We start from the raw sequence: 23678 nt of genomic DNA on the forward strand, positions 1-23678 counted from the left end.
TGCCCATGTGTCCATGATGCAATTACTGATGCTGCACACGTCCACCCAACATTGATCAGATAGTCCATTCCACTTTAGTCCGCTCTGGATCTGACAGATGATCTAAATTGGCCGATTCCAATTCCTCGAAACCTGTTAGAATCTGCATAATCATTACATGCAATCCAACATAGCTGCTGATACCAATGACTAAACACATTGAAACAATTTCCGATCACTATCAGGTCCTTCCACCATTCTCAACTCTGCAGGCCGAGAGTAGACCAGGGACCAAATCTACGTGATTATTTCAAGTTTGAAGATCAATTCATTCTCACTCCCAAGTGGAATGAGCATAATCCACATGAATCAAAGTACACATCTCAATCCTCAACTGAAAATTCAAAACCAATTACATAGTTATAATCATTACATTGTTTTTATTCTTTCCTGTTGTAATGCCTCCTAGAACCCTCCTTTTTGAGGACACTCCCTTCCCAGCCCCAACCCCCAACCCCCAACCCCCAACCCCCAACAAACAAAAAAAAAAACACAAAGAATAAATCAGCTTGTTGCAGGGAATTCTTCAATCCCCTTATCAAGACTAGTGAGTAAGCGGGGACAAATGAAATCCCCCTCTACATGGTGTCATAAATCAGCCGAAGTTATTTGACAAGCTCGATGTAAAAATGTATCTCTACAAACATCAGACCTAATGTGTTCAGTAACAGCTTCATAAACTCTTGAAGATTTGGCTTCTCTGTATAATGATGAACATGAGCCCTCTGATTTGATCCAATCACAGGAATATGGGAATGCACAAGCAGTAATTTACATTCTACAGTGGTTGAAATGAAATACCCGCCTTTGTTTCACATCCCAACTGCATTTCATCCACATCAAGAGTAACTCGCCCCCGGAGTCCAGAGACTAGCAGCTTCGTCTATCTTGAAGTCGATATGAAATTTGTCTGATCATAGGCAGTTCGGAACCGGAGGCCTGAGCCCATGTGTCCTGACATGGGACATATCCAGGTGAAAATGCTTGGGCCCAGCACCTGGGGGAGAGAGCAAGAAAAACCAATTTTTATACTCCTTAAACAAGAAAACATCATGTATTGCAACTACTTTCTGTCAAGACTAGAGGAAACATGTGGCCAAAGGGTGAATTTTCAATTACTTTGTCCTTCCATAGAAATAGATTTTAGACACATACCCGGCTGTGTGTCCAAGGTTATCAAATAAATAAATAGAATAAAATATTACCGATGTCAGATTTTCATAGGGACCAAGGTCATAAGGATGCCTGTAGACATTCCCAATCTTTTCCGCAAGAGACATTGCTCTTACTCCTTCATGATACTGCATGAAGAATATAAATCACATATTATATAACTCCATAAACACTAAGAAGGAGCCCTAAATCAAATGGACCTGGGAAGAAGAGAAACGAAATACTAGTTATATCATTAAATTTCTTCAAACCTCAATTGTTGTCTTGTTATGCAAAATGAGGTATATATGCCAACCCAAGAGGATACTTAATGCTACTGTCAAAGGAACTAGCAGTACACCAGATATGATCTGCAAAGAGCAAGCAATGAGCAGAACTACAAACAAGTCAGACGCTGCTTGAAATTACACATATCATGTATTACTTACATAGGCAGTTTTAATTGAGCCTTCACTCTGCTGCTCATCTTTCTGAGCATCATGAGTGGCACTACCCACAAGCAATACCTGAAACCAGATCATGTTTTGAGTAGTTAATATATCATGGACCCCACATTGGATAGGCATGCAACATACTGGAAAGGAACCAACTCCCTAACACGAGTAATTGATTACAGGCAAATATACCATACAGTTCGCCAGAGAGTATTACAGCATACCAGGGAGTGGATGCATGAGATTACAGCATATGTCACAAAGACAAAGAAAACCTTGTAGTTAGCATGGCCCACACAGTTATTAATCCATATGCAATGATGGTCCTGCAAGCAATAGATGGACAAGTTCAACACAAAATTGGGAACTACAAAATTCAACCAGGCATCAGTAATTACATAGCTCTTACATACCATTCGCAAAACACATCTCCTACAAACACGGCAATGATGGGCACGAGGAGGCTTAAAGAGAGAACACTTCTGGCAATATCTCAGATCCCCACCCTGAAAGAACATTGATCATGAGGAATGATGATTAAGTTCACAAAGTAGAGATAAGATGGAAGTATCTAAATAAGCTTTGGAGCAGTGCCTCTACGTGGGCCGGTCTGGAGGGGGTTCAACAGGCTGTAAGTGGTTCTGCCACACGGCAGATCACAACAGGAATGTGATTTTGTGGATAGGTGGACCCAGGATTACTTGCTCATATGTCAAGTTTCATCCAAACAGTGGCCAAGTGACAAAATTAAGTATTGAAAAGTTAAGGATTACAGAGTGGGTGGACACCAAAATGGACGGCTGACAAATACAGGGGTATGTACGTATTTGATTGAATTTGAGTCTGAAAATTGACACATGGCCAATCCAGACCTCTCGTGTGATATCTAACAGTCAGAATTGCCAGACCATCCCTCCACGTGGTAGAAATAGGTGGCCTGCTTAGAAAACCTTTAGTCCACAGTCTAACTGCACTCATCTGTTTCTCCGGAAAAATAACCAAGATCACACCTTCTAGGGGAGTGTCACTGTCAAATCAAAGCAACTTAATTTTTCTCACTTTGAAGTAAAAAATCTCCCCAAGGCCATAACTAGGTTGTTCTAAATTTCCAATAACCTAGGTGAGCCACCATGTCAGCTCCGTGTTAGCTATTAGCACACCTAGACAGGGTCAGGTTATGTTCCAAGGTAGAGAAAAGACACAGGATTCTATACGTAGCCTGGCTTCTACCAGGTTGGCAATTGTGTACATAGCAACAATAGTGTGAATTATCAGAGCATAATGAATTGACTATTAGAATAGACTACCAATAGAAAATAAATCCGAAATAGTAACTTTTTCAACAAATACCAGTTTACTATTAATAATTCTAATAATCATCAGAGTTTACAATTAAAAGTTCTAATAATTATCATAGATATGTACTTCATAGGTAATTGATAGAATACATAACCTCGTGGATCCAAGAAATCATAATTCGTTGCATAGGTCCAGAAAATTGGGTTGAAAGACTACTGATAGTTGTGAGGTACATCAAGGTAGATAATCCCTCCTCTCTTACATAATGGTTAATACCACGACGATGTTCCCCCAAAACAAGACAGCATTGCCTACTACCCATAAATAGAGAACTACTGTGATTTGCCTTATTAAACAATGGTTTTCGAAGTTAGTTCCTTGTACTGTTTCCTGCATCCATTTCGCAACTTTGCAGTTGTCATGATAATGCATTACAATTTAGTGATCTAGTTGAAAATTTTAAAATCAAGCCTCAACATAAAGGTTGGTGTCTTTCAGCAGGCTTTAATTCCACCATGAAGACCTCCAACAGAAGGTCCAGTGAAAATCAATACCTGGACTGTGGCTTCAGAAACAATTTCCCTCACTATTCTCGCTAGAACAAACCCTATCAATAGTTCATATTAGGAATGCAAAGATGCAATAATCGCAATAATCACTTTGCCAGTGTCAAGTTATTGTTATCGTATCTTCTTGCATATAAATCAAAATAAGGGAGTCCCAACACTCGTCAACTCAACTTGTCGTTATCCCAACTAATGGATTCAGCTACATGCATCCTGTTGTGACATTCAACTTGTAGAAAACCCTAACCAGAAACTTCAGAGAGGAGAAAAGAGAGAAGAGAAGATGGAAGAAGACTATTGAGACAACGGAATGACTTAGATACATTGATAGGTAAGCCCCTCTATTTATAATAGAGGGGAAAGTTACAAAGGGACTAAAATAGGCGATGTGGGACTAAAACCCACATAGCCGACTGTACGTAATAACATAATAAATAAACTAACCCCAAAAGGACCAGAATACCCCCACAGTATTCTGGATTACATATTCCAACACTCCCCCTCAAGCTGGATTATACAAATGAGTAAAGAAAGAAGATCTAGCTTAAACTAAAGAAAAAAGAACTCATAATAATGCTAACACTCCCCCTCAAGTTGGCACATACAAGGTACTAATGCCCAACTTGAACAAAATGGGAAAAAACTAAGTTGCAGTAGAATCCAGCTTGACAGATGAATGTAGCTCCCAAATAAACCTTCAAGAACTTGAAAAATAGATCTTCAAAACCTGGGCAGACTTGATCAGCAAACCGAGACTGAAATGTCTTCCAAAAAAGGCAGCTTTCAACGATCTTCAATAGCTATCTAGTGATGAATCTCAGATTGTCATAGTGACATAGAATCTTGAATTTAAATAACTAGAGCAGCAAGTAGCGAAACTAAACTAAATCAGGCAGCCAAAAAAAAAACTTATCAACCCAACTGAAAGTCCTCAAATAGGCAACAACCAAATATCTTCAATACTTTAATACTTCAATCTCCCCCTTATGGCAAACTCAACACAATAACGAAGGATACCTAATGGCAATGGTGGAGAAAACTGATCTTCTATGTTTTGCACCAATGTTCCTGCAAGTTCTGCATTCTGTAATGTCTGCAGGTGTATTGTACATAATCCCCCCCACGTGTAGTAGTACACGTGGATAAATAACGGAGATGATGTAAGAGACACAGTCTGAGATCTCGCCAAGATTCTCAGTTTTTTCATTTACCGAGTCGAGATGGCCTACGAAACCAAAAAGTGCACTTTCTCGCCGAAATCTCGGTTTGACATAGGAAAATGCCCATCTAGGTCCTCTATATGAGTGCCAGATCTCGAGATCTTGCTGAAAATTCTTGGTATACAGACACCTATGTATGCTAAGAACCAAGACAGACAAGACAGATACTTATTTATGCCTAATATCATTTAAGTAAATGAAATAGTATTTCATTTACTTAAGATATTATTCATAAATAAGTAAACACCCCCCCATTTGAATCCAAAAAAAATAGTTAAAAAATCAAATTCCAAAAGGAAAAAAAGTCAACCCCCCAGTTCAAGAAAAAAAACTGGATTTTCAGCGGTAGGTGCAATTTTCAACTTTCTAATGCTGGAGTTTTTCTCAAATCTAAAAATTCCATAAATCTTATTATGGTAAAACATTGCTAAAAACCAAAAGTGCGGTAAAATATTCATTTGTTTTGATGTCCAAAAAATTATTTTCATTCAGAACGATTTTGACAGCATTCGTGCACACCGAATTAAGTTTGACCGGTACATAACTCTTTCAATATAAATCAGATTTTAGCAATCTTGGACTTGTTGGAAAGCTTTATGAATAATATCTTAAATAAATGAAATACAAATACAAAAGCATTTACTTAAATGATATTAGGCATAAATAAGACTGTTTGTCCTGTGTCTGTCCTGGTTTCTAGCATAAGTGTCTGTCCTGCTTTCCCATTAACTGAAACTCCTATTTGGACAAAGTTTTTACAAAATCTGATAATGCCATTGGGTTTAAATGGCCTAAAATAGGCTGTATACCGATTTTCAGACCCAAAAGAGGACTAAAACCCACCGAGATGGGCTTCCAAGTCGGGAAAAAAAAAAAAGTGCACAAACTCACCGAGATCTCGGCGAGATCTAGGCCCAACTCGGTTTTGGGCTGGGCCGAGATGGCTCCGAGAACCGAGTTTTCGAACCTTGGTAAGAGATAGTGCAAAAGTATAAACTTCCAGAATTCTCCAAAAGTGCTATGGGTATGAAAAAAGGAAGGAATGGCAAGTTAGAGTATACCATAAACTTCCAAAAGGGTTATGGGTAAATGCCAAATGTATGGGATATGAAGGGAATTAGAATTATTGAAATGGAATGGAGTTGGAAAAAGGATGGCATGGCTCTAATTTGGTTGAAATCCATTTTTAAATACAAACCAAGCCAAAGGGCAAACTGGCAATAAACCAGAATTTTCAAGGGTCAATTGGGTAGTCAAATAGGGGAATGTATTAAAAAGTAATGGCAGTCCCATAAATAACCAGAATTTTGCAAGGGGCCCTTGGTAAATAAGAAAGTAATGGGTCATGTAGGGAATTAGATTTATAGATGGGGGACATACTTGGAAGGAGCAAACTCTAAATGGCAAGTTGTAAATAGACATGGATGGGTAATAATTAAGGTAGGGTAATAGGAGCATTAAATACCGGCTAATAGGGGAGAATAAACCCTGAGTAAGGAGAAGCCCATCGTCTTCAACCTCAAGGCTCCAAACAGCAACGGAAACCAGGGAAGAAGAGGAACCAGCGGCAGTGGGAGCTCATCGACTTCAACCTTACGAAACCCAGCCACAACTCCAAAACTCTCCTCCTTGCAACCGAGAAAAAGATCAGGCAGAGGCGGTGATCTGCAACCTATAACAACCAGCGCACGAGAACAAGAAGAATATTTCTTCTTCCTTACTATACCAAGCGGTGGTTGTGGAACCATAGAAACCCATTCTCACGATAGATTCATGGACAAGGACATATACCAACAGCAAATCGATTAGGGCAGATACCATCTATTAGTAGATTGAGTAGATAGCAGCAACCCGAAGACCAGGGAGATCATAAACCATAAACCAGCAGCATACATCAGCAACAAATACAGCAGCAGTGGGCATCAAACCAGAGAAAATCTTCCAAAAACACCAGCCAAGAGTAAAAAACATAAGTGATTTTGCACCACCACATATCAGGGGGTCAGATGGACCCCAAATACCAGTCGAGTGACTTTCTTATAGAGGGAAATGATGCCTCAATAGTTGGAACAGATCTGCTGGCCAAACATGGTGGAAACCAGAAATCAATGGGAAGAAAAGTCTCCCAAAAAAAAAATAGAGTATCGTCCTCTGGTATTGATTAGCAGCAGATGATAGTGGTTCTGTAGCCTCCGCTAGAAAACAAGAGTCAAATAAAGTAAACCAACAAGGAGAACCAGACCTTCACGTAACGAGAAAAAGAAATCAGCTACACCGCCAAAGGTATCAATACCGAGAACCAGCCACAAGAGGAAATCGAGAACCAGGGATCGATTCAAGTGGGCAGCAACAACAATCAACAGAACAAACTGACACACGATTTCCAAATAAATAAACAAGTAGGAAACCCTAGTTCTTCTTTTCTTTCTATGAACTAGGGTTTCTCCATAAATTAGAGAACCTTGAAACGACCCTCAAACCGGCAATCTTAAAGAGAATCAGTCACTAGTTGCCTAGCTCTGATACCATGTAGAAAACCCTAACCAGTAACTTCAGAGAGGAGACGAGAGAAGAGAAGATGGAAGAAGACTATTGAGAGAAAGGAATGACTTAGATTCATTGATAGGTAAGCCCCTCTATTTATAATAGAGGGGAAAGTTACAAAGGGACTAAAACCCACATAGCCGACTGTACGTAATAACATAATAAATAAACTAACCCCAAAAGGACCAAAATACTCCCACGGTATTCTGGATTACATATTCCAACACAACTTTATCAAATACATACTTAATATCAACAGAAATCCATGCATGGCTTTTCTCACCACTATCCTGAAGTCGTTTTAGGCCTCCCCCTTGCTCTTTTAGCTCCTCCAATCTAGACAAAATCACTCCTCACCAGTGCATTCAGAGATCCTCGTTTCACATGTCCATGCCACCTCAAATGAATTTCTCTCAACTTATCATGTAACAGAAAATAGTCCTAATTACCTTTAATATGTTCATTCTTTATTTTATCTTTCCTAGTTTAACCATTCACCCATATCAACATCTAGGCTACACTAAGTCACCAATTTGGTTTATATGTAGTTTCTTCACTGCCCAATGTTTAATAATTTAGTCATCATCCAATTTTCTCAAATGGTAAATGGGGCTCTTTTCTCCTTTTTGGGTACAAGCAAATGTGTCCCTTCAATAGTTAGAAATATCAGAGTGTGGCAAAAGAATCACTTAGGCCTGATTTGGTATGATTTCTATTTCAATTTTGGATTGATTTCTTGAAATAGTCAACAAATAGATTTTTGGTCCAAAAATTGAAATTGTTTTGGTTGTATCAATATGAAATATTTCAAGAATAAAAAAATCCATTTGATAGTTCAAATTCTAAGAATAGATTCTCTATATTTCTTTGGGAAGGATGGTAGTGGTGACGTGGAAGTAGTCGGGGTGGTGGTGGTGGCGGCGGCGGTAGCGGTGGCAGCGGCAGTGGTGGCGGTGGTGGTGATGGCAGGGTAGTGGTGGTGGTGGTGGTGGTAACAGGGTAGTAGTGGTGGTGGTGGCGGTGGCAATGGTGGGAGTGGGGTGGTGATGGTGAGACCATTAGGAGATGAAGGGTGGTGTTTTATTTTTAACATGAAATTACGACTTTGCCCATGAAATTAACCACGTGTTCATTCAAGAGCAAGAGTGCTAAATCAAACAAAATAGAAATTCTGAAACAGCTCCTCAGCTATTTCAAAATTTCTATTTCAATGAAATAAGGTGCAACAATCAAACCAAACAATTTCAGAAATAGAAATCACCCTCTGAAATTGAAATAGAAATCATACCAAATCAGGCCTGAATAGGGATCCCTTAATTTTAACTAGATCTTTGTTGGGTACTTTAGACAAGGGAGGCATCATAGACATTGACATGCATTTCTTTCCAGCTGTTAGCCTGACTTGCCCTTGTTATGAAAGCAAAACCTACGCTTAGCTAGAGACCCTTGTAGCCTTCATAGATAGAGAAATCCATCCCTTCTATTGCAATAAGGAAAGGAGAATAGGAGATAAATGGACTAATTAGTACCTTACATTTTAAAATGCAACGCTTTGAAGTCGAGGCATGATACAACCCAAACATGCGCACTTCAAGTGTTTAGCTTTACTACTGTTACATGATTAGAATATTAATACTATAACAAAAGACTGCAAGGAATAATATACATAAAACTTTACAATACATGTAGAAATTTCAACTTGCACCTTGCATTATCAGTTATTTTCTCAATTTCTGAATTGTTTTTATCTGTTTTTCCAATAGAGATGCATACATAGTCTATTACAGAAAATCTCATGGCAACAAACTGCACAAATATTAGTAGTCTCATTACATTTGGCTTGATACAGGAACATACTTGGCTTAGAAAACCCCAAGCTAGAGCATGGTTTCAAACATTCTCTGGGATTTTTGTAAGCCCTCGTGCTCCTCTCTTTTAGCCATGGGGAGGGATGATGTGTCCAATCCAGAACATCCAAGTGGCAACTTATGCCAATCATATTGCTTAAACAATATGAAGCAGTAGATAAAAATCAAATCAAGGGCCATTAAATGGAAAAACAAGACTGTGTCTCCACCCTAATTTTCATATTTCAAACAGGAATGCTGAAAGAGAGAAAATAACAAGAAAGAGAACCACTCAAGATTCTCTTCCTGGACTACTGCTTTCATGTTTCAAACCTTACAATGAAATGATGGCTGAAAAACTAAGGTCACAAAGCAACTCTGCTTTATTGAGGGGAAAGCAAAAGGCATTCACCATGCTGACCAAGAGCTGAGAAGTGAAAAATGTTCCACTTGGCTTGACCAAGACTTTGTAAACCTTTGATGCTATACAAACTAATCCTTATGAAAACCACAGATGATTGATAGTTAATCAGACCAACTCTGATAGCCTTTTGTGCAGCTTGAACAGGGGGAAGAAATGACAAAGAAGAAGAGCAAAAGTAAACCTGTAAATTGCAATAGAATGAGAAGAGTGAAGAAAACTAAATTGCACGTCAATATCCTTCAGTTTTTGTGACAAAACCAAATAGGAAGCAAACCAGAATCTATGAAGAGAAGAAAGATAACAATGGGAGATGATGTGCTGAACCACGATAGATTCAATCTGTAATGATCTATCAAGGGTTGTGCCTTTATAAACTTGTAAATACAATTGTAATCTGAATAGGAAACTAAACCTAGTCTAAATATGAAACTTACTTAGACTAGGAAACTAACACTAACTCCTCTTAACTCTACTAACAATTAAAGACACAAAGCAACAAGGGAACTCACGATAGGGACAATAGCAATTTTAGATGCTAGTGAGCATGGAGAGAACATCGTTCAGGTAGCAATATCAATTCAATCATCAACAACATCAGTAGCTAAATAATCTTCATGTTGAATAAATCCAATCAACAAGAAGCAAACTAGACAAAACACGAACCACAATCCACAATATCATAGCAGCAATAGTAATATCAAAGGCATCTCTCAAAGAAGGCCGATAGTGGGTAGTAATCTTCTCAAAGATAGATAAAAATGCAGCATCTTACAGCTACATCATAAGTGGCAAGTACTAGGTAGTAATTTTCCCAAATAACGATAAAAGTGCAGCATTGAACAGCTACATCATAAGTTCTTCCCAATGAAGGCAAGTAGTGAGTAATAATCTGCTCAAACAAAGACAGATAATAGTGCAGCTCCAACAGCTACATCATAAGCCCTTCTCAAGGAAGGCACTTCAACAGCCCCAAACAGAAGTATTAAATATTGATATATATGCAGTATAGGTTATTGTGAACATAGTAGCAACATCAGGTTGCTAGGGACCAGACAACATCAAGTTGCTATGAAACAGACAACATCAGGTTGCTGTGTAGCAAATAAAATTTCAATAATAAGAATGTCCAACCTCCCCTTCATGATAGCCAAGAAAATACTAGATAAATAAGCACGCCATGCAAAGCAAATATATAAGCCCAATGGCAAATTTATAAATAATCTAGGTAATCCCGGGTTGAAACCCAATTATCAACCAAACCCATGGCCCAGACAAGCAAGATAAGACTTGAATCAAGAGCCTAGTGGCAAAGTAGTGGTTAGATATTAGTTGTGAATCAATAGTGGCTCTTGGGATTAGCGCTTGGCTAATACCGAGAGCCTTCTTAGCTTTAAAGATATGTAGGGTAGTCTTTTACTGTTTTACCCCTATTCTTATGTTTATATTGTAAACCCTCTTCTCTATGAAATGAATGAAACTGCTCTACGATTGAGAGAGCTCTTCTTCTCTTCTCTTCACCCTCTACTTTCATAAGCTACATGGTATCAGAGCAGATCCTTTAAATTAGGGCACAGCTTGCGATATTCTCCTCTACTTTTCTTCCTTTATTTTCTCTGTTCTTGTCTACGATTTCTAGTTCTTTTAACTAGAGGATGCGAGCTCCAGAACAGGGTGATTTCACCCCTTCTCTGTCTATTCTTGGCTGTGGATTGGGTATAGGTGATGATGATGTAAATCTGTGTAGAATACCTAGGACCTGTAACCAGTAACTCTAGAGAGAAGAAAAGATGGAAATTGTAAAATACTTGAATTAATTAATTGATAGGTAAGCCCCTCTATTACAAATAGACTAAACTAGGCGATGTGGAACTAAAACCCACATTGCCGACTGTACCTAATAACATAATAAATAAACTAACCCCAAAACGACCAGAATACCCCCACGGTATTCTGGATTACATATTCCAACACTCCCCCTCAAGCTGGATTGTACAAATAAGAGAAGAAAGAAGATCTAGCTTGAACTAAAGAAAAAAGAACTCCTAATAACGCTAACACTCCCCCTCAAGTTGGCGTATACAAGGTATTAATGCCCAAATTGAACAAAATGAGAAAAAACTAAGTTGCAGCAGAATCCAGCTTGACATATGAATGCAGCTCCCAAATAAACCTTCAAGAACTTGAAAAAATAGATCTTCAAAACTTGGACAGACATGATCAGCAAACCGGGACTAGAATGTCTTCCAAAAAAGGTAGCTTTCAACGATCTTCAATAGCTATCCAGTGATGAATCTCAGATTGTCATAGTGACTTAGAATCTTGAAATGAAATAACTAGAGCAGCAAGCAGCGAAAACAAACTGAATCAGGCAGCGGAAAAAATACTATATCAACCCAACTGAAAGTCCTCAGATAGGCAACAACCAAATATCTTCAATACTTCAATCTCCCCCTTACGGCAAACTCAACCCAATAACGAAGGATACCCAATGACAATGGTGGAGAAAACTGATCTTCTATGTTTTGCATCGATGTTCCTGCAAGTTCTGCGTTCTGCAATGTCTGCAGGTGTACTGTACATAATCCCCCCCTCACGTGTAGTACACGTGGACATAACAGAGATGATGTAAGAGATAGAGCAAAAACATAATATTCCAGAATTTTCCAAGAGGTGCTAAGGGTAATGGAAAAGGAAGAAATGGCAAATTAGAGAATACCATTATCGTCCAAAGTGGTTATGGGTATATGCCTAAGGTATGGGATATGAAGGGAATAAGAATTATTGAAAGGGAATGGTGTTGGAAAAAAAGGATGGCATGGCTGTAATTTGGTGAAAATCCACTTTTAAATACAATCCAAGCCAAAGGGCAAACTGGTAATAAATCAGAATTTTCAAGGGTCAATTGGGTAGTCAAATAGGGGAATGGTAGAACTGTAAATAACACAAAGTTGAAAAAGGGATGGCATTCTGGTAAATATGGGGAACAGTATAGGATTCCTTTGAAAGAAACAAAAAAGGCCATAGGGTCAAGGAGCAAATAAGTTCACAAAGTAAGGGCAAAGCTGGAAACTCAAATAAGGTAATGATGGCACATGATGACATGAAAATTTGGAGAATGGCTTAAGTGGAATAAACAGAGAAAGGAGGGGTAATATATGAAACTAGATAAAGTAATGATGACATAGGGTACTATTGGAGTAGTTGTCTTCACGTGAAACAAAGGGGTATGAATGGAAATCCAAAATAAAGCTAACCAAGATGAAGAGATATCGTGGGCAGAAGGTCTTCTTCAACCTCACGACACAAACAAAGGTGGAGAAAGTCACGGAACCAGACCTGGTTCGAAGGGAATATCGCAACAAATAACGCTTTTTCAACCTGAAATATTGGGAAATACTTCGTAACCTTCAGGCCTTTTCTACTGTGAGAGAAGGAAGCATAGTCACCTTCAACCTTTGGCCACATCCGAAACCAGACTTGACTTCGAAGAAGAAAATTTCCTCACCTTTGATCTGTTCGATCCTAAATTTCAGGCAAGGCTTTGTAACACATAGGCCTCTCAAGATCCCCCAAGGACAGTCCCTGATTTTAGGTATTATGCCGACAAAGTGTGACTGAAACAAGTTGGGGCGATAATCTGAGAACCAGACCTGATTTGGTTTCGATTCTCACTGTAGGAGCATCAACGAGGAGCCAAGATTCTAGAGTTTGATTGCCCTTTGGGAGAGAACAACCACACAAAATTGCAGGAGGGAAGGAAGTTTTCGGCAATGGCCATCGACTCCCTCTCGACAACTAGATAGCACACATAATCCCCATTCGATTAAGTGAGACCTTCGATTCAGTGGAAGAAAACCAGCAGAGGCAGCAGAAACCCTCTTCTCATAATCGAGAGACAAGAAGACAAAAAGGCACGGTGAAGCAAGTATATAGTCTTCTTCCTCCGGCGATCATACAACGGAAATACTTCAACATGCAGGTGGAAATCAGGTGGAACCCATTCTACTAGCGACATCAAATCAGAGAAACCCTTAAGGCAACAACTGTCTATCTCCAACTGTCATTGAATGAAAAAAAACAGAAACATAACTGGAGAAAATTTTCCAAAACTGGAAACCGCAAGCCTTCAATGTATAACCACACGATTTCCAAATAAATAAAATTAAAAGGATGAAACAAGCAGGAAACCCTAGTTCTTCTTTTCTTTCTATGAACTAGGGTTTCTCCATAAATCGGAGAACCTTGAAACGACTCTCAAAACTGTAAATCTTGGAGAGAATCAATCACTGGTTACAACAGCTTTGATACCATGTAGAAAACCTAGGACCTGTAACCAGTAACTCTAGAGAGAAGAAAAGATGGAAATTGTAAAATACTTGAATTAATTAATTGATAGGTAAGCCCCTCTATTTATAATAGAGGGGAAATTACAAATAGACTAAATTAGGCGATGTGGTACTAAAACCCACATTGCCGACTGTACCTAATAACATAATAAATAAAGTAACCCCAAAACGACCAGAATACCCCCACGGTATTCTGGATTACATATTCCAACAATCTGCTTTTATTTCAATACCGCAGCAGATTTTAGAAGGATTTTATGGTGGTTTGGTGAAGGATTTAATGGCGGCAGGGCACTGGAATACTATTGATTTGAAGTTGTTGAAGTTCAATTGTAGGATGCTTGATGGTTCTGCAGTTGTGTGTGCAGTGTTGCTTGCGACCAGGTATTAGTGTGATTTTATGGTAGTTTGCTTGCTGGTTTTGGACCTTTCTATGTTGTTTTGATTGCTGCAAAGTCCTAGTGTGAATGTGTGGAGATTTGCTTGCTGTTTTTTGAAGATTAGTGTGCTTTTGTGATCCTTGTGTGGTGATTCAATTGTTGAGTATTGTTTTCTTTAATCAAGTTGAGTAGCAGCAAGTTGCCTATTAGGTGTTTGATTAAATACCTGTGAAGTTTTTGGAGTTTTTTTGGTGGAAATTTCAAGAAGGGAAAATATAACAGATGATGAAAGCAAGAATGCGGTGGTCACGGAGGTAGTTTCCTCATCCTCCAATCGAATCACAGAAAAGAAACTTGAGGGCATCACAAATTTCCAGCAATGGAGGAAGATTGTGAACCTTGTATTGACAGGACGTGACCAGCAAGCTCACTTGACTGGAACCAGACCTGCTGATGATCCAACTTGGGATACTATTGATGCCCGGATACTTGGACAGACGTTGAATTCGATGGAGAACTATATAGTAGATTTGATTACTCATATTGATACTGGGAAAGAATTATGGGAGTATTTGGGTGTTTTGTATTCGGGCCAAAATAACTTATCCTGCATATATGAGTTATCTCAGGAGTTCTACCGGACTGAGAGAAAGGGACGATCTATCACCCAATACTTTGCTGATTTCAAGAGAATGTACGAGGAATGAAACAGTCCTCTCCCTATTACTTCAGATGTGAAACAAATGCAGACTCAAAGAGAACAGTTGGCTGTTATGGGCTTTTTGAGAGGACTGGGCCAGGAGTTTGAGTCAGTGCAATCACAGATTCTTGGTAGTGAAACTGTTGCTTCCCTCACAGATACCTTTTCTCGAGTCCTTTGAGTTTCCCGTGAGAGTTCTCGTGATGCTACACCTACAGCAGAGAGTTCTGCCCTAGTGTCTCAATCAAGGGCTGCTGTGGGTATCCGAGGAGATGGTGGAAATCGTGGAGGTGGTCGTGGCCGTGGTGGTGGTTGTGGCACAAGGAGGGGCCAAACCCAGCAGGGCATTGGCCAATCTGGTACTACTTTGGATGGTTCAGGTGTAAGAACTTGTCATCATGTGACCAACTTGGTCACATCCAGCGATTTTGCTGGAAGCTTCATGGGAAACCCACAACTCAGCAGTTTGCTAATTCTGCCACTAGTAGTGATTCAATTCCTCCGCCTCAACCCTCTGAGGGTAAGGTTGTGGTCATGTCAGAGGAGGAATTTGCCAGATACAATCAGTTCCAAATTTCACAGCCTACTTCTTCCACTACTACTTTGGTGAGGACAGATAATGCAACTGCATGTCTTTTTGCTACCTCCCGTCCCTGGATCATTGATTCAGGGGCATCCGATCAAATGTCTGGGATGTAAGGTATTTTTTCTTCTTTATCCCCTTCATCTTCCAGTGTTACTTTAGCCGATGGGTCTTTAGCAAAGGTTAAAGGGACTGGCACTGTTTATCCTAGTTCTTCTCTATCATTATCCTCTGTTCTCTACCTTCCTAATTTTCCCTTTAATCTTATGTCAGTCAATAAATTGACCAAAGCATTTAACTATTCTGTGACCTTTTATCCTGATTCTTGTGTCTTTCAAGATCTTGCTATGAGGAAGATGATTGGTAGAGGACAGCAGTCAGGGGGGGCTGTATTTGCTTGAAGATACTCAATCGGTTGCTTGCTCCAGTGTTGCTTCCCCTCATCAGATACATTGCCAGCTTGGTCATCCATCTTCGGAAAGTCTTAAGAAATTAGATCCTAGTTTGTGTCTTTGCCTAGTCTTGAATGTGAGTCCTGTCAGTTTGGAAAACGTTATCGTGTGAGTTATCCCCCTAGAGTCAATAAAAGATCTGTTAGCCCATTTTCTTTGGTACATTCGGATGTTTGGGGTCCCTGTCCAGTTTCTTCTAGTTTGGGTTTTAAATACTTTGTTACATTTGTTGATGATTATTCAAGAGTCACATGGCTATATTTAATGAAAAATCGTTCAGAGTTATTCTCTATTTTCTGTGCATTTGTTTCTGAAGTTCAAAATCAATTTGGTGTGTGTGTGAAGATTTTGCGTAGTGACAATGCCAAAGAGTATTTTTCTGCCCCATTTTCTGCATTTATGGTTCAACATGGTATTATCTATCAGTCTTCCTATTTTGACACACCCCAACAGAATGGTGTGGCTGAACGGAAGAATAGACATTTAATGGAGGTTACTTGCTCTCTACTGTGTGAGATGCAAGTTTCTAAGTCTTTCTGGGTTGATGCTGTTTTGACAGCATGTTATCTTATTAATCACATGCCATCTTCCATATTGAAGGGTGGCATTCCGCATTCACTGTTATTTCCTACTGAACCTCTGTTTCTCTTGCCTCCTCGCATATTTGGCTGCGTTTGTTTTGTTCGTGATCATCGACCAAGGTTGTCCAAGTTGGATCCTAAAGCACTTAAATGCATCTTTCTTGGTTACTCACGTACCCAAAAGGGTTACCGATGTTATTCTCCTCTGTTGCACCAATATATTGTTACAGTTGATGTGTCTTTCTTTGAATCCACTCCAGATCATGCTGAACCAGTCAATGCATCTGAGTTCGATGATAGTTTTCCCATTTATATTATTCAGTCTCCATTGCCACAGGGTTCTGCTCCACTTCACCGGCCTCCTGTCACTGAGGTTTACATCCGCCATCCGAAGGTAACTGCTGCCCCTCCTGTACTTGTGGACTCTATCATGTCATCCTCCACCACAGATCCTGAGGAGCTTCCTCCTCCAGCTAACCCCGTTGTTTCTAACTTTGATTTTCTTATTGCTAGGAGAAAAGGTACTAGTAGTTGTACTCAATACTCTATTTCTAATTATGTTTCATATTCTGGTTTGTCCTCCACTTTTCGTTCTTTCTTGTCCACTGTTGATGCCCATCCCCTTCCTAAGTCTGTGACTGATGCATTATCTAGTCCTGGTTGGAGCACAGCTATGGAAGAAGAGTTATCAGCCTTAGATGTGAATTAGACTTGGGAACTTGTTCCGCTGCCCCCAGGGAAGACAACTATTGGTTGCAAGTGGGTATATGCTGTGAAGGTTAACCCCGATGACTCTTTTGCTTGTTTGAAAGCAAGACTTGTGGCGAAGGGGTATGCACAGGTGTATGGTATTGATTATCTGGATACCTTTTCCCCGATTGCCAAGCTTGCTTCTGTGCGTATTTTGATCTCTCTTGCTGCTACTGATCATTTCCCTTGTTTCAATTGCATGTCAAGAATGCCTTCTTGCATGGTACTTTGCACAAAGAGGTGTATATGGAGCAACCTCCGGGGTTTGTTGCTCAGGGGGAGTCTGGTCTAGTTTGTAGGTTGAAAAAGTCCTTGTATGGACTGAAGCAGTCTCCTCGCGCGTGGTTTGGACGCTTTACTGAAGTTGTTTTGGAATTTGGCTTATCCAGATGCGGTGGTGATCATTCTTTTATAGGCAATCAACTGCAAGAAGGATTTTTATGATAGTTTATGTTGATGATATTATCATTATTGGTGATGATTCAGCAGGAATTGTGGATTTGAAGTTATATCTGCAGCAAAAATTTCAGACTAAAGAGTTGGGCAAGTTGAAGTACTTTCTGGGAATTGAAGTAGCTCAACCTCAGAAGGGAGTGTTTCTTTCTCAGAGGAAATATGTTTTGGACCTACTTACTGAAACAAGCATGCTTGGGTCTAAGCCTATTGACTCTCCTATGGATCACAATGTGAAACTCACTACTGAAGGGGGAGATGTTCTTGATGATCCGGTGAGGTATAGGAGACTGGTGGGTAAGTTGAACTATTTAACAGTTACCCGACCAGATATTGCTTTTCTTGTTAGCGTGGTGAGTCAATTTCTTTCTTCTCCCCGGACCTCTCATTGGGATGCAATTATTCGTATTCTACGCTATCTCAAAAAGGGTCCAGGTAGAGGAATAGTATCGAGATCATGGTCATAACAGAGTTGAAGGATTTTCGGATGCTGATTAGGCAGAGTCTCCAACTGATAGGAGATCAACTACAGGATACTGCACATTTGTTAGAGGAAGCCTTGTTTCTTGGAAAAGCAAGAAACAGTGTAGTAGCCCGTTCTAGTGCTGAGTCAGAATATAGAGCTATGGCACACTTGACATGTGAATTGATGTGGATACAACAATTGCCGTCTGAATTGGGTTGTAAAGTTTCAATTCCCATGCAACTGTGGTGTGATAATTAGGCAGCAGTTCATATTGCTTCTAATCCCGTATTTCATGAGAGGACGAAGCATATTGAGGTGGACTGTCATTTTATTTGTGAGAAGATGCAGAATGGGTTAATTCTTCCTAGTCATGTTAGAACTGGAGAGCAACTGGTAGATGTGTTTACAAAGCCTTTGGGTAGTGGGCAAATTGATTATATTTGTAACAAGCTGGGCATGATAGATATATAATTATATATGCTCTAGCTTGAGGGGGAGTGTTAGATATTAGTTGTGAGCCAATAGTGGCTCTCGAGATTAGTGCCTAGCTAATACCGAGAGCCTTCTTAGCTTTAAAGATATGTAGGGTAGTCTTTTACTGTTTTACCCCTATTCTTATGTTTATATTGTAAACCCTCTAATGTAGTCCTAGATAGGTAGGAGACCTACTAGGAGCCAGTTCAACCAGGATCTGTAGAACTGCTGGTTCGATGGAGGCAGAATTGAGATTTTAGGTCAAAATTAGGGTTAAAGTTAGGTTTAGATTGGGGTTGTCTTATATGTTAATGATAGGCAGGTGTAGGGAAGTCTAATGGTATAGGTTTTATGATGTTTGAGTGAATGGAAGTAAGTTAGATGAGTTGGACAGCAAGATAAGGTTATTTGAGACAATTCCTAATGGAGGTAGGAGAAGGGGATTTTAGGGTTTAGGGTGGTGGGGGTCTGATGAAACTTGGATCGAGTGTCAATAATGATGGAAGGGATGTATGCTAAAAGTTTGGTTTGAAACTGATGGACAGATTTGAAGTTATGGAGGAATCCTAATTAGGGTAGGAGTGAGGGTATTATGGTAAATAGGGTATTGCAACTAGGGTTAAGAGATATGATTAGGTTACTAATTTCAGGATTAACATGTCATGAAATCAACTACTTATTCTGAGCATGAAATCAGAATCGATTATGGTTGAAGGTCTGAAACTGTGGTTTAATGGAGGTAGGGGTAGAATGGGAAATATGAGAATATATTCAAATCAGGGCACAGGAATTAGGTCAAATTTGAATCACTTCCCAAATTAGGGTTAATAGAGGTATGGTGAAAATCTGAGTTCAATTGGATGGCTGGTTTGGTAGATCTCAAAAATCACCTTGTATGTGACCTTCTAGAAGAAGAAGAAGAATAGTTGCAGAACTTCTTACTTGTTGCAGGTTTAATGGAGGGGGATGGAAGGCTGATTTAATGATCTGAATGGAATTGATGGAAAGAGGGTAGGTCTAGGTTAGAGGGTAAGAAATAGAAGGTGTAAACAGAAACTTTGAATCAAACTTACTGGTTTGAAGAACTCAAAGGCAGCAGCTTGAAAATTGAAGAAGCCTCCCGATCTTCTCGATGCAAGGAGTCGCAGGAGTCCACCCACCCTATCCACCTTGAGATCCACAAGGATATACACTCACAAAGAGCAGCAATAGCTATGGCAGCAAAACAAAAGCTTTTTCATTAATCAAATTCGTATTCAATGCTGGCCTCCCTTACAAACTTATATAGAAAACTAAAAAATAGACTTAGACACTAAAAATGAAAGGCCTAATCCTATCCCTAACCTATTAGCTAACTTCAATTGACTAGGAAACTAAAATAGACTCAAAATAGAGTCCTAATCCAGCCCAACTAAACAACTAAAAGAAAAACTAATAAAATCACTTAAATTGAACCATTGGTTGAACCGGTTCGTTCAATTTAAAACACCAAATAAAAAGCTAAATATGGAAATAAAACTAAGTATGGGAGCTAATCCCGTATGCAATCTATTTACCCATATTTTAGGCCCATAAAAGTGGCCTATTACGTTAGAAATCCATGGGATCAAAGGCCCAACATGTATGTAACCCAACCCTAGACTTATTCCTAATAAAAGAAGCCCAATTTGGTGATATATCTGCATCACCCTCTTCTCTATGAAATGAATGGAACTGCTCTACGATTGAGAGAGCTCTTCTTCTCATCTCTCTTCTTCTCTTCTCTTCACCCTCTACTTTCATAAGCTACAGTAGTAAATATAGCAAATATAAAAAAGGGAATGGTGGCAGAATTGGAAATATCAAGGCTCCATGGGTAACGTGGGTTAAAACAAATAAAGATAATAAAAGAAAGAAGAATCGATGCCTGAAAATAAGTAACGTGCGAGAGTACATATGGAACCTCAATAAGAAAATGATGACACATAGCCATAGGGGTAAGAAAGAATAAAAGATAAAAGAGGGGGGAAAAGGGAAAGAGGCTAAATAAATAAAGACATGGGTGACATAGGGCTAAAATATCTCTTACGAGAGAATAAGCTTGCAATGACAAATTGGGGACTAGATAGAATCATGGACAAAGGGGGAGACCATTACCAAGGCAGGGCTTCAGAAACTCCTGCAAGTCATGTGAATCTCCAGAATCTGCCATTGTCGGGACCCTCACTTATCAGAATACAGAGAGCACAGCAGAATCAACAGTTCAACACAGGGCAGCTTCGGCTTCAACGAACATCAAGGCTGGACTTCTGAAGCTCGATAAACAAATCGATAACAACAAATCTTCTTCAATCATTGACGGTAACAGCAGGGGTATTGTAGTAGCAGCAGGGTATCACGCAACCAGCAGAGAAAAATCTCCACCATGGCGACATCACGGAGATGTATCTTCTTTTTTTCAACTTTGTCTCTCTTTTGAAGATCGGGAGATCGATTCCAAACCCATGGTAGCAGTTCAAAGAGCAAGCAGCAAATCACAATCAGGAAATCCAGGAAAAAAATATCGAATGAGTTGCTAGAATGAAGAACAGTGGAGTAATCAGCAGCCTTTGTCTTCAACCCCAGATTTTAATTCCAGCAGCAGAGAACAAAGGCACCCTAGCAGCTATGCATAAACACTTTTTTTAAATCTATACAGCAGAAACCCTAGATCTTCTTCAAATAGGGTTTTATACTTTTTCTTCCTCTTCTTCATCTTTCTGATACCTTGTGACAAAACCAAATAGGCAGCACACCAGAATCTATGGAGAGAAGAAAGAGAGAACAATGGGGAGAAGATGTGTTGAACCATGATAGATTCAATCTGTAATGATCTATCCTGGGTTGTGCCTTTATTTATAAACTTGTAAATACAATTGTAATCTGAATAGGAAACTAAACCTAGTCTAAACAGGAAATTTACTTATACTAGGAAACTGACAACTAACTCCTCCTAACTCTACTAACAATTAAAGACAAAGCAATAAGGGCACTCACGATAAGGACACTCCCCTTATCGTGGTACAAATCTTAACAGTTTTAATATATTTCCAACATTGACATGATCAAAACTAATGTGGTGTACAACCATTCCCCCTCCCCACCCCCTACCAAAAAAAAAAGTTTATGGTGAACAACAAAGATTACACTTTATAATCACCTAAACAACTGCTACCTAGAGTAAAATAAACAAAAAAAAAAGAAAAGAAAAAGAAAGGCGAGGGTGGGGGGAGAGGTTCCTGGAAGACTGTAAAAAAGTTTCAAGCTAAGGGGCAGATTATAGAAATGAAATTTCTGTTCCAGTGCCAACTAAATCTCAGCAAATTGGTCATAGGACTTGCGGTAGTACAATTTGATTAAGTCCAATTCAACTGTAAATTTAAGGTCTTTCAATAAGAACATTGAAACAACGGTAGGAACCCACCTGATCTATTCTTTAACATTGTAATAATTAACTGCCGGATACGAACCAGCTCTCCTAGGAAAGCCCATCGCATAAAAACCACATCTATGATTTCTCCTTACAATTTTTAGCTTATTATCATAATGTCTGATAAAAAGAGAATTAACCAGAAAAGAAAAGACTTTTTAACAGACGAAAGAAAAAAATAATTTGAATAGCATGACAATATCCTTCGAGTTGTTAGATTTATTCATGTACAGGCTATAGCACCATTTTATTCAAACAACCCTGAAAGCTCATTAGCGATCAACAGGAATTGATAAGAGAAGAAGCATGCCAATTCACGAACAGCTACTATCAACAAAAGAGAAATGTGGGAGGGGGGGGGGGAGAGTACGAGAGGCCCCTAAGAAGCTGAAACCCTAATTCTTCAAATTACAGAAGACCATGACAGAATAGCTAGCCAAAGAAACCATAAAAATTAAAATAAAAAAAAAAGGGGGGGAAATCTGGAAGAAAAGTGCTGACCTTGCGCTTGATCTCATGGATCGGAGTCTCGGCATCTTCAATGTCGGGCATGAAGCTAGGTGGAACAGGGCCTGGGTCCCTCAGGATGGCAACGGCGTAATTGAAGACGCACATGCAAGCTGTGACAGTTAAAATGAAGGCGTTCAAGAGACCCGAAGACGTACTGATACCGAACCAGTCGTCTATGAAGATAAAGACGGTGGTGTAATAAATGTAGCAACTAGCCGAAAAAACCACGAGCACGGGAAGAGAGATGCTGCAGCCCCGCCTCATGGTTATCGGATTTTATTCAACGAACACAATAGGTCTGCCGGCGCAGGCGTCCTTGTGAGTTGTGAGCTAATAACGCACTAAGGGCAGCAAGAGGACCCACAAACGGAATTGTCACCGTTTATGAAAGAGAAAGACGAGAGTGTTTTGCAGAGACCCGACGAGGAGGGACTTCTGGAACTGGAAAGGGCGGTGGCGGTGTGTCATGATTGGGGGTCGGAGCCACCGGCGTTTACCACGACGGCGTCTCCGTTTAATCCTACCTTCCTATTCTGTGTTTAACAATGATTTCCCCAAAAGGCAGGCCCGAGTAAATACTAGTACCGTTTTTAATCCATACCAATCATTAGTACTAAATTGACCTTCGTTCCTTCTTGTTAAAGGGTCGATTGGATCCGGCTAGGGGTGTCAATCGGTCGGGCTCGGTCGGTCACAATCGGGCCTAGCTGAGCCTCACCAATTTTACAAGCTGCATCGTGTCAGCCGTTTAGGCATTCGGGCTTGCTTTGGGGCGGGCATGAGTGCGGTTTCATTTGGATCGGTCGATGTTCGATCTTTAATCGGGCTTGACCTTATTCGGGCTAAACGAGGCCTAAATCGGGTCTAAAACGGGTTAATGAGTCGTTTAACTCTAAACGGTCTCTAAACAGTGTGGGCTTACTAATTGACATCTAAGAAAGTAAAATCTAAAAACTAAAACTAAGCCTCATCTCACCTATGTTAAATGT

At 39.7% G+C, this 23678-nt stretch overlaps 1 protein-coding gene across 1 annotated transcript; it reads right to left on the minus strand.

The window, feature by feature from the left end:
- Nucleotides 1-526: 526 nt before the first annotated feature.
- On the minus strand, nucleotides 527-23224 carry LOC122649019 (probable protein S-acyltransferase 16). The gene is made up of 8 exons (XM_043842366.1): nucleotides 23032-23224; nucleotides 22681-22980; nucleotides 2060-2152; nucleotides 1871-1972; nucleotides 1641-1718; nucleotides 1464-1562; nucleotides 1245-1340; nucleotides 527-1036 (listed from the first exon to the last, which is right to left on the minus strand). Exons 2-8 carry the CDS (start codon nucleotides 22951-22953, stop codon nucleotides 923-925), a joined length of 855 nt encoding a protein of 284 aa, XP_043698301.1. The 5' UTR covers nucleotides 22954-22980; nucleotides 23032-23224; the 3' UTR covers nucleotides 527-922.
- Nucleotides 23225-23678: the final 454 nt, after the last annotated feature.

This window comes from Telopea speciosissima, chromosome 1 (assembly GCF_018873765.1).
Source record: "Telopea speciosissima isolate NSW1024214 ecotype Mountain lineage chromosome 1, Tspe_v1, whole genome shotgun sequence".
Lineage (NCBI taxonomy): Eukaryota > Viridiplantae > Streptophyta > Magnoliopsida > Proteales > Proteaceae > Telopea > Telopea speciosissima.